A 12,568-nucleotide genomic window follows, 5' to 3' on the forward strand; every position below is an offset into this window, starting at 1 on the left:
CTAGCACTGCTGCCACCACTAGTAATTCAAGGGTTTTTCCTTGTCCTCCTCCACCCTGGAGATCTGTTTTATGTCATTCCACAAAATTTCAACTAGGAAAAAACATTCTTGACTAAGCTGAGTAACTTTTCTCTTTAGCAAAATCAAGTATTTCAGTATAAGAATTTTCCAAGTATAGTTTTTCTTTAATGTCTCAGTTTTTCCTCACTGTTTCTAAGATCCCTCAATCAGTGCAAAAATAGTTGTCATATCCTGACGGAATTTGGACTTTCTAAAATTAAGGATAAGATGCACGCACAACTGCAAAACAAATTCAAATGAGAGAAGTTTCAGAAATGTATATGAATAAAGGAATTTGTTAGCTCTTGCCTTGGTTGCAAGACTAAGCTCTAGGTTCAAACAGTAGCCAAGGGGATGTGCATGCAAAAAAAAAAAAAAAACAAAAAAAAAACAAATGAGAAACTTGAAGTTACAGAAATGGAATGTTAAGTGTTTGGCTTTCAGCTTTGAAGGTTTGTGTATTTGTTATTGTAAAGCTTATCCTAAATACCCTTTCTCCAAATGATGACTAGCAGCCAGTTATTTCATTTTGGAATTATTTCATTATATACATTTTACATCTATTTATGGAAGACCTTTGTGATTACTTCTCATTGCATATCTTGCACCCTGAAGGTCTGCATTCAACAGGTTCAAGAGACTGATGACAGAGCTGATATTTACCTTCAAATTCAGCTTTTTTTTTTTTTTTTTTTGCAGTCTGACCACATATATACCAGTTTAATTATAACATTCTTAGTACAGGTAGAAGCATTTAATTTCCTGCACTGTAGACACAAACACAAACGCACAAATTGCAATCAGTACTGTTCAACATAAAAGTGAAAAAAAGATACAGTAGCCTATTAACAAATCCTTAAAGCTATGCAGAGAAAAATGAAGTAAAAATAAGTGATGGACACAGTGCTCAGTTTCAGATAAACAAAGAATGACAGAAAGCAAGATTTACCAAGCTATTATTTTCCTTACCTTTTTATAGAAGAAAACAATTCTAATCTTAAGATAAAAGTGAGAAAAATCATGCTTCTGTTTTAACTGTCTGTTCTATAGACATCCCAAAGTTACAAATGCCAAAAAGGAAGTTTTAAAGAGGCCTCCTGTACTGAAATTGTACTTACTTTTCCATCTGCTTATAGTGCTGATCTTGAAAGGACAATAGAGACAGCATGTGCTCAATCTGGGCTTTCAGGTCCTTAACTTCTAGGTTTAAATGGCAACACTGAAGATCTTCATGCAGTTCCTTAGGAAATTAGCAATGGAAAAAAAACCAAACAACAGTAGATCAAATTATAAGTGAGAAACTGAAGTATAAAATGAAAAATAATCATATTAATAGGTGATCTATTGAAATGTAAAGCTAAAATGGATCAATAGTATTCTAATAAATTTATTGTGAATTGCTTGATTTTAATTTACGTGCATAAATATTTTGTTAATTGACAAAAAGATGAGTGTGCTCTAATTAGCTCTAGGAGTCCAGCAGGCACACATGTATTTACATGTGCATGGCCAAAGATACACTTGCTTCTTTTCCTATGTACTTGCTCCATATTTGGATTTCAGTGATGCTGACTAGAACAAGTCTCCCTCATATTCAGTTATCTTCCTGTGATGCCAATATTTTATTTGAAATACTTTAAAATTGACTCTTACTGTATAAAAAAATTTTAGTCATCCTAATATAAATATTCCATTACCTGAGTTATACAAGTGCTCATTGCACAATGTAATTCAAGCCAGCCTAATTGCCAACTGAAATCAAAAGGCAGAGAGGAAAATCCTAACCCTTTCTTTTCCTCATCTTTTTTTTCCTGTACATGCTTTCATCCCTCCCCTTCTGCCAGCTCAGGTGTTCACTTGGGACTGCATCAAGCTCGAGTTGCTAAAACTTGGAAAAGAGCTTAACACAATTTCTTCCCTGATTCTCACCTCTCTCGCAACCTTGAAATGAATTTTTTTTTTCTTCTTTTTTTTGCCAAGATAAAAACTAGATTAGGCATGCTTAGACAAGCATTAAGACCTACTGTGAAGGTAAGAACAGAAGTGTAGGGCAAGAAGCAGGATCAACTCTCAAGCAGCTGTCTCAAGTGCTCAGCCATACCATTTATTTACCTTTAGAATGTGTTTTTACAGGTAATTATACACTTTTACACGGAATGATTGTACAAACAACACAATACCATTACGGTAGAAAATCTAAAATACTTAACACTAGATTTTGAAACCACTCGGAAAGAATTAGTCACAGTCAAAACCACAAGGGAGATGGAAAGAAGAAAAATCTACCCTTGAGTCACATGTTGCTTACAGCGCATGAAATCTGCCCTTGAAGTGAAAGGCCTTTTACCTTTGGAATACAGCCACCTTGATCCAGGAGGCGCATTTTGGTTTCAACGCGATGCAGCCAATTGGTATTTTCCTCAAAATGTTCCATCTTCTCCTCTTTCTTCTTCTGTACATGTGCACAGTAGGTTCTAAGCCTTGCAAGCATATGATCCCGCTTGCAAGTGGCCTAAAATTGAAAGAGACACAGCGTTGAAAGTGGCAACTTTCATCTGATATTTTCTAGCATCTCTCTATAAAATAATTCTATATACTTACACAGCAAATATTTCACATTTTTGACTAGTTTAATAAAAGTAAAATAGCTCATTCTTCTTATGGAGCATCACTGAACCACATGTAAACCTCCCCATACTCATTTAATTTTACCATTATTATGGCCTACTCTTGTTAGAAACTTATTGTACTTATAGAACCAGTGATGCTTGACTGTTAGGCACACCCTGTAAGTTACCTAATGGCTAAAAAAAAAATCATTGGAGCATTTCAGTGCAGTACTGCTAAGATCCAACACAGAAGCCTGCTCTTAAGAAACATTTGTATGAAATTGTGCGTGAGCACATAACCCCCACTATGAACACAACAACTGCGCCCCACTGGACAAAAGCATTACTTCAGAGTTTCTATGACATGAAAGAATTTTAGAGTGCGTTAGTCACTTGAAATGTCTTAATGACAACCAAAAACTTGCGACATTTTTTCTATTTGGACCAAATGCCTTGTGAATTACTGAAAAAAAATAGTAGCTTGCAAATTATCACCTTCAGCTCAACGCAGACTGTTACTGTCACTAATCAAAATCAGCCCCACCCCTAGTTTCATGAGTACATAAAGCATTTAAGTCAAATTGTATCAGAGAAATTAAAATACTAGATGTTACCTTGATCTTCTAGAAAGAAGCAAGCATTCAGTGCAACATCAATTGTTAATAATTAGCCTCATACTCTTGAGTTATATTTCATGGCAATTAAACATGATTTTGGCTCACGTGACCTTGCCCATAAACAGCTATTCAGAGATGGCTCTGGTGACTAGTGGAAACAATAAGAATCTGTCTTGTTTAGCACAATGTCAGTGTTTCTCCTTATGAACAGGATTAGTAACAACACATGGTTATATCAGCTTCATAACAGCCTCTGTGGCTGTACCATCCATACATTATCACAGTTTTTGGACAAGATCACCGTGAGTCTCCCAAGGCATTAAGTAACTATGACACACTCCAACCTGCAGAAGGTTCAGCTGAAAAAAGTTTTCACAGTTAACAGTAATGAGCAGAAACACACAGCTTATGTGGCATGGGGAAAAAGCCTGACTGGCATTAAAATAATATTTCTAACCTTAATACAGAGAACGTTATCTGAGTGTTAATCAGAGTGTCCCATATCAACAGCATAAATAACAAAGCAGTAGCTAATTGTTTAAGTTGCATAAATACTTTAGGACTTTAGACAACTCACCTTCTCTATTCTTTCTTCAGAGCATATCAGTTGAGTTTGTTCATGATACCGTTTCTGATAATAAGCCTTCAGTGTACTGACTTTCAGCTGCATTTCCAGCTTCAGGTATTCTTCTCTGATTTCCTCACGGTTTGCAAACACATTTTTAAGAACTTCTTTGTATCTATTACAAGTGAAGTATCACAAAGATAAGCAAGTGAGCTACTAGTACTTTACTATTACATGCAAGCACACACACAGGCCATCCTTTACTTTGGGAAAGTCTCCAATCCAAGCTGTAAATCAGAACATGCATCACACCTTAGCGCTTTTCAGGCTAATAGGGGAAACAGTGATGGAAGATACTTAGAAGTTACTCCAACTAGACTAATGTCTAAATGGACTCAAAAATCTGCTTATCCCTAGTCTGCAACGCAAATTAGAGTAACAAGCATAAGGAGAAAGCCTAGAAAGATTATCACATTGCAATGTAAGTTTCTGTGGTGGTATTCTCACCCTTCATTCCTAGATACTGCAAGAGCAGTCCAGAATAGTCAAAAAGATTCAATCATGACACCAAGATAATACTCACATAAGGTGACAGTTAAACATGCAAGCATTCTAAAGATATGCAAAATTAGATTGCTATACAGTGTTTGTTACAGAGCATCATGAAATGCTGTACAGTTACTATAAAATTGAGCATAGGCCGAAGTAGAGAACAAGCTGAAGAGACATTCTTGCCATAAAGTTAACTTTTAAACAACACATTTCAGAAGCAGCAATTTCATAATCTGAATTCTGAACAGCCCAAACTGTCTTATTACTTGCATTTTAAGAACAGGTAACTTTTTTCTATAGTTTCAGAAACCCAGGAGTCTTGCCCAAAGTTCTCCAGACAACGCTACTGTATTGATGTAAAGATCTGTACAGACACAGTGAATTTAGAAAAACTTCTTTAAGGAGTAAGATATTCTCCTGCAGAACATGACTGCTTTTACTTTACACTATTACTATCTATACAGTCACCCTATGAGTGAATGTTTGCACAAGCAGCTGAAATTTTTTTTTTTTTTGCCTCCACAGTATCCATAGAAACACAGTCCCTCCCACCTGCTTTGGAAATACAGCAGCAGAGAAGTGATGGCAAATTCTATTATTTTAACAACAGTAAAATTCTGCAAACAGTTTAAGTGAAGCTACAGAATAGAATCTCCTCCTGCACTCTGTAATTATTAGGAACTATTATCACTATGTACCAATAAATGAACCTTTTGTGTAGATAAGGATCAGTGTCCCAGCTACAGTATCAAGTAGAGAAGCCTCTGCAAAACTCCTGCTTTGAGAGGGATTTCTCAGTAAGCATACTTTTATTTCTGTGAAAGAATCTTTCCTATTCTTCACTTAATGTTAGAGTGAACCTGTAAGCACATGCAGGATATAATCATCTCTGGACTACCTACTTTCAGAGCTCACAGACCTACGCATGGGTGGCAGTACCAAAGTCAGTGTCCAAGGTCTGCATCAATAGGCTGAAGACTTGAAAGTTTGGCAGACATCACGTATCCTAGCTTTAGTCAACAGAAAGCACAGGAATGACTTCTAGGTTTGAAAGAGCAAGAAGAGTAATTAAGTGAGCCTAAACCCCTTTCAGATCACACTGGAAGATATCTTTGTTGGTTGTTTTTTTTTTGAGGCTTAGCCTCAAAATCCTCATCATGCAATACTATTACTTAGTATGCTTTAATAAAATTTTTCAAATACCCTTAATTTAGGGATCTGTGAATTGGTGTAGCCATAGCAGTCAAAACCCTGATTTAGATAGAAGAGAGAAGAATATAGATAAACAAAGAATGTTCTTCACAGAACTGTAGTATATATGCCACGGTAGAAAAGTGGTAATATTTAGACAGGACAAAGTAATCCATTAAATGACCCCTTAAACTTACAGTTAAATAAGGAACTCGTCCAAACTGCTAACGTTTTGCAGATAAGAATGACACTTTACCATCTCTTTCCAATAAAATATCAAACTTGTACTTTATGATGAATGAAGAGACAGCCAATATCCAGTAAGTAAAAGCATTTCCCCCTACACAATTTCTTAACTATTTTCTGAAGAGGTTTCACAAGCACAGCCAAAGATACCTAACAGCTGTAATTTCTTTGGTTTTGATCCAGACACTTGATGCTAACAATACATCTCTAAACAATATATAATAAATTTCTTCTCCTTCAGCAGATAAAAAACACATACACAATGAACCTTCACAAGCTTAGGTTTAGCCAAACAAATGTAACAAAATTACCTCCTTTCCTTGAAAAATCTCCAAGATCCTAATCTGTTGCTAAACAGTCAAGTCTGCCCTAAGAGTGTGGAAGATTTTAATACTAGCTCAATTCCCATGAAATCCTGTTGGGTACTACTTTAGTAAACATTTTCAAATTTCTGCAATTTGAAGAAATGGATTTTTACTGTTATCTCAGAAGGTTTTCCCAGGTAGAAAACACATTCAAGAGGCCAGTGAAAGTATTAACTGAACTAAGTAGGTGGATAAATGTCGGGAATATATGATGAGATATGAATATATGATGAGATATGAAGGGACAGACCCAGTGAGACTTTCAAACCAAAACCTAACCTTCTCAAGGTATAGATATACTGACTTGTGTAACAAATACATATAAATATCTTAAGTATTCTCTTGTCACACCAGAAAGATCGGTAGGAACATCATGAAGTCATCTTGAAGGTTGACAAATCTAAAAGCAATAGGAAAGAACAGCCTACTAATGTGACTGAGTTTCCATGTGAAAGAATAATTCCAGTTCCTGCCATCCAAATCGCACAGGAAGGGTACTACTGATGAAATAATTGTCAGCCATAACAGCATCTGCTGTCATTTACGCATTCTACATTGTCAGCCCACAAAAACAAATTAAGTGGCTTTGCTGAAAGCTGGCATTCATACGTCCCTCTGTTCCTCACCCTGAAAGGTTACTGGTAAAACAGTTAACCTGGCGGTGAGCAGAAACAACAGCATTAGAACTTGCATATAGATTTGTTATTTTTTTAATATGCAGTAGAGTATCAATTTCCATTCGATAACATGTTCCTAGAATCTACAAACCGAACCTTACAGAAACTCTACTATACCTCTCCCAGAAACATACTATCTCTACTAGTCTAGGCTTAACCAGTTTATTGATAATATAACTTAAAAGCTATAATACCTTACAAGAAAGTTATTTTCCCATTTTTTAGGTTACGAAGATCAGTTTCCCATTAACAAAAAATAACTGTTCTCTCTTACTCTAGGACTGTCTAGTTTTCCAAGTCCTACAGAATGGGCTTGCATCACCCCACAAGATTACTCCACAGTGATTTATCACAAAGCTTTCTATTACGCTTTTCCCTTTCCTAAAGCATATTGTGTTATTTTATTACACAGCACTCAAATGCAACACTAACCTATACTGTTACATTTATCATTCTTTTTCTGTCCTCCTGTGCAGCCTACGTATACTTAATAGTTGCTCGATTTATTCCTTCTCTACCCCATCCCTCCCCCAGCCTTTTTTTCCCTCCTATTGATTATCTGGCTGGCAGTTGTTAGTTATATCTTATTAGCAGATGAAGTGATTTTTCACTGTGAATAACAACACCTCGGTGAACAACCCTAAGCCAGCTCTGTGCTACCCACACAGACAAAATGCTCAGGACAGATCTTGTTTGTAAGTTGAAAATATTTCACTAATGTCATCTCATTTTTGTATAGTAGGACACTACCAGGTCTGCAAACATACATTTTTTTATACATATGTGCACACAAGTTCTAAAAAGTTTTTAGCAAGACATCACTTGCAGGTGTTGGTTCTTTCACTAATACAATAAGAAAATAAGATCCAAACTAAAGGCAAGGTAAAATAACTTCACAGCAACATTGCTAAGTATAGGCTCAAAATAGAGTAAGACTCAAGAGAAAAGGAAATGTAAATTTTATCTCAAAACTGAGGTTATAATATGGTAGTTAATACAATATAGTAGTTTATACATCTGAGATTGAAGAAAGTTGCTATTTTCCTCCCCCTCAAAGTCTTTAGGTTTTGGTACTCAGAATGAACTTGTTACTCCTACAGAGTAACAGGAGCTTCTAGGAGAACATTTGTCCTAAACATCTTTTGTATTGCCAGTGGTACAATTTCATATGCACAGTTATACAGAAGACTACTGGTAGCTTTGGGACAAAAATACCTAACTTCTCAATGAAATAGCTTCATTTCAGTAACGAAGGCAAAGATAAGCTTAACAAATCCCATCACGGAAACATTTTAATAATCATATGCTTACTTCTCAAAGCTCATAACTCCAGTTAGATTCCATCTCCTATCATACATACAAAAATTCTTGGTACCAGCAGTTAAACAAAAATTTTATGGGTATCAATATAATCCACACCATAATATCTACATGACAGAAGTATTATCAGCAAACACTTCACAAGAAAGTAGTTATAGATATAAGACCTTCACCATAGATCTAATTCATGATGTCAGTGAGTCATATCAGCTTCTTGATGGTCAGGCTACATGATTATCTCACAGGATTTTGTTGAATAGTTTGCCTAGTAAGTTAAAATACTTCCTCAAGTACACTTCCTCAAGTACTTGTTGCCTTCTGAATTCACCTTTTCAGCTTTTCTGAACAGGAGTGGCAGTACTGCACTACTCTATGTAAAACAATGTTAGGAGTTACAAAACCAACACTGAAAGAGTAGTTTCACTCTACAGATATTTTTATTATTTTATTATTATCTATTTTATATTGCTTACACATTATTTTACTACATATTTATTATTTATAATCAGGAAAACCCCAGTCTTGAAGAAAAAAATCTTCATGTGATCAATTTACCTTTGTATTTCCACTTGCTGATGGTTTGAAATTACAGAAGAATCCTGGCTTCGATGGATGCTTGCTTTTTCTTCGTATGTTCGCAATTTCTCCTTCAGCATCATGATCTTAAACAAAAGAGGTACCTTTTAGCTGGATTTTTTCCCTTGATTTTTGAAACCATCCTTCTGTGCATTTGTCTCAACACATTTACAAATAGCACTAAGTGATATCCTTTTTGAAAAAAAAGAACATTCCTTAACTTAACACAGAATTATTAGGACAATATTTGCCCTGTAGGTGCAATCACATTAACTTTATTTTAAAATTCAAGCTTGTAGCAGTTATATAATCTATTGTTAAAATGTTGTCATAACGTACCTCTTTCTTCTGTTCATTGCAGATTTTAACATATTGGCTTATGTGGCTGTCCAAACTAACAACATTACTCTTCAACTGTTAAAGAAATGAAACAAATTATAACTCATGAAGGAGATTTTTTTTAATTTCCCTGCATAAAAACAGACTGTGTTTAAGTACTACATAATTACATTTGCACTATACTCTGAGGAAAGGGATGAATATATTTCTGGCTTGGCCACAAAAATGAACTTTTTAGCTTTTGATGTCATCTGCTGCATATAGTTTTCCTTACAACAGCAATAAATATTAAAAATAAAAAACTATGCAAAAGTGGAAATTACAGTAAAATTCCATAGTATGTAAAAGAAATTTTGGTATCACAGTACAAAGGATTATTAAAAAGTCACTTAAAAAAAAAAATCACAACAGTCTAAATAGATACTACAGAGCAGAAGACAGGAAGCCACAACGGATTTCCACTTGTCAATAGAAGCTCATTCAGATTGTCAGCTCCAGTTGAATCCTACTTGTGACAGAGCTGGACTGGCTCGAGCACAACTGTTCAGATACTTCTTTCATGTGCTTTACTGAGCTCTGAATACAGAATGGTAAGACACTGAAACTGGCTGTGGATTTCACCAATTGAAGATTATTTCTAAATCTGAGGCTCAGAAGACAAAATCTTTTCAGCTCACTCTCAGTAACAAACACCAAGATGAAGAAAGAAGAGACAACAAAAGAATGTTGAGGAAAAACAGGTAAGTAAATTGAAAATAGTCCTCTGAAAGAAATAACCCTTCTCCTAAGAAGATATTACTACACTTTGACAGAAGATCAGTAAATGCCAATATACTCACGGAAGACTTGATATCCTTTGCTCGGTTTGCATATTTAAGAGTATTATAGGTATCATCATAAAACATAAAGGATGGACTAACAGCAGCTACCATTATTGTTCGGCAATTTCCTCCAAGGGAATCTTTCAACAAACGAGTGAGCTTGCTGTTTCGATAAGGAATGTGCTGTTTCTTGCTCTATAAAGAAAACATTGTTATGTATTAAGCAGCTGTACTTTACATATGCTTCAGTGTTTGCTTACCCTTTCAGGAATACCACCAAACATGACAAATAGACTTACAATATCTCTTTTACATAAATCAACTTCCTCAAAATCACATTTACAATCTGCTTTAAACCTCTCAGAATTGTTTAATACCCCTATAGCAGAATTGTTGCTCAGGTTACTTCCCAATGTCCGAAAATATAACAAAAATTCTTATGGTGTGAGCAACTAACATAAAAAAGTAGGCTATGCAAACCATTTCAGTTCAGAGTGATTGAGGTTGAAGTCCCTTTCGAGATCCCTCTACTCAAAGCATTCTCAGCTACAGCAAGCTGCCAAGAATTTTGTCCAGTTGAGTTTTGATTACCTGCAATGATATTGACTCAACCACCTCTCCAAGCAACTCAGCTGCCTGAGTTTGCTCAGTAAAGCTTGTTCCTTCATTACATTTACACTCTCCATCTCATAGTACAGAAGCAATTAGTACCCCAATCCCATACTGAATACGTCAACGTGAATTATCTTACTTATATAAAATGGTACAGGTTCTAAATTCTGCCTTTTACCCCAACAAGACGGCAGGGGAAGTCTGCAGCTTTGCCAGGCAGCGTAACAGGAAATAAAAGCTTTGATCATTTACCCTATTTGAAAGGAGAAATTGCTAGCTGACCAAGAGGTGCAAGCTGTGGATTTGAGTTTGGCAAAAATTCAGACTGTTTTGTCCCTCTCTCACACAACTGTTCATGCCATTTCCCTTGAGCTGCTGAGCCAGATCAAGAGAATAATTTACTGCCACAAACAAGGTGGGCGAAAGAGCACAAAAGACCAATCAAATCCATAATGCACACCTTGTCTCCCCCTTCAAAATAAACACTGGGATATAGAACCCAAAACAAAAAAGGCATTTCGTGATCTGGGAAACAAGACCCTGCAGCCAGCAAGGTAGAGAACATTTGTAGCCAAAGGCAGGAAAGCCTGATAGGGCAACCCCCTTAACTGATCAGTTGAGATTTAACAACTTACTACTGACTAGAAGGGCATACTACCCTGCTCTTCAAATCTCTGCTAACAGTCCTCACAAATAACTGAACCAGCAAACACTCAATAGGGTAAAAAACAAACAAAATTCATTAAACCCCTTTAAATTTAGAAGTAGCTCTGTGTAAGTAAAGTTGTATTTTTGGCAGCCATTCCTGAATAGGGAATAAAGCTTTCCTGTATATATATATATATATATATATATATATATATATATATCTCAATATCAAATTTTCAGTGCAGGATATTATTCTGGAGATGAGAAAGGAGGCAGTTTATTTTCTTGAAAATATCGTGTTGACTAGACAACAAATTCATTCCCTATCCATAGGAGTAATGAAGACACACTCTGATTCTTGTTTTTCTGCCTCGTATGACTATAATGGAAAGTAACTGAAGGGAAGTATTATATATAGTATCCTTACCTACGTAGTACCTTAAAAGTACCTTATAGTACCTTAACTACATCCATTGTTACAATTATCTTAAAACTGTTTTATTAAATACCTATACTTTTTTCTATTGGACATTTGTACCTAACAGGTAACATCTTGCATACAGAGCAAATATACCTTACAGACCCCACCCAACAAAATACTAGAATAGGGACAAAGCTTAAAAATAAAAAAAGCTTGTTGAAACAGGATAATACTTTGAAAAGATCAAAGGAAATACAACGATTCTGACTGGCCTATTTGAAAGTCAGTTTATAGCCAGAAGATAAGAGAAACAAAGATGAGAACGTAGCATTCACTAGAAAAGTAGATAAGGAAATGCAAGGCCCTCCCAGGCAATGCAGGAAATAAGTACACAGCAACAATCTCTAGTAAGAGATTTAATGACAAGACAGGTTTGGACATATACAAGGTACGATGACAACACTAGAAAGGAAAGTATTCTTTAAAGACAGGTGGGAACATTAGCAGCAGTATGAAATACTTTAGGGAAGCAATCTTGACAAAAAAAAAAAAATAGGAGGGGAGAAATGGATTGCAATAATCAAGTCAAATATACAGAAAGACAAAAAAAAAAAAAGTAATTACAGAAGAAACAGGAAAGCAAGCATGTCCATGAAAGCTTTTCCTGATGCACAAAAAACAGCATCTTGTTGAAAAGCAGTTGATAAATAATTGTATCATTTCAATTCTGCTTTTCAACATTTATTTGAAGTTCTCATGCCATTGACAGTACAACACACATTCAATCAGATGATGTCTATGAGTTTAACCACAAACTGAGGTGGAAAGAAAGGAAATAAGTTTCTCCAAAAACACATTACAGAAAGTAGCTATTCTTTTTTCCTTCTACAAAAGGATACTTCTGATTTTTCACTTTAAAAGTTGAAGATTAGTAAGGTGGTCTCCATGT

The 12,568-nt window shown here is 35.4% G+C and overlaps 1 protein-coding gene and 1 long non-coding RNA gene across 4 annotated transcripts in view; one reads left to right on the forward strand and one right to left on the reverse strand.

The window, feature by feature from the left end:
* The window catches only part of LOC125686412 (kinesin-like protein KIF18A), a 99,346-nt gene that overhangs the window by 77,124 nt on the left and 9,654 nt on the right, over positions 1-12,568 (reverse strand). For 2 of the 3 annotated variants that reach the window (XM_048930370.1, XM_048930368.1), the window contains exons 7-12: positions 9,957-10,133; positions 9,118-9,192; positions 8,758-8,864; positions 3,864-4,026; positions 2,408-2,572; positions 1,179-1,300 (exon numbers count right to left, since the gene is read on the reverse strand). The exons of the other annotated variant lie outside the window; for it this stretch is intronic. In XM_048930370.1, coding sequence (XP_048786327.1) covers positions 1,179-1,300; positions 2,408-2,572; positions 3,864-4,026; positions 8,758-8,864; positions 9,118-9,192; positions 9,957-10,133 — 809 coding nt within the window. The remainder of the gene's footprint in view (positions 1-1,178; positions 1,301-2,407; positions 2,573-3,863; positions 4,027-8,757; positions 8,865-9,117; positions 9,193-9,956; positions 10,134-12,568) is intronic. 3 annotated transcript variants of the gene reach the window in all.
* Positions 1-12,568, forward strand: part of LOC125686456 (uncharacterized) — a 65,996-nt gene that overhangs the window by 34,959 nt on the left and 18,469 nt on the right. The window lies entirely within an intron of this gene.

This window comes from Lagopus muta, chromosome W, assembly GCF_023343835.1.
Source record: "Lagopus muta isolate bLagMut1 chromosome W, bLagMut1 primary, whole genome shotgun sequence".
NCBI classification, from domain to species: Eukaryota; Metazoa; Chordata; class Aves; order Galliformes; family Phasianidae; genus Lagopus; species Lagopus muta.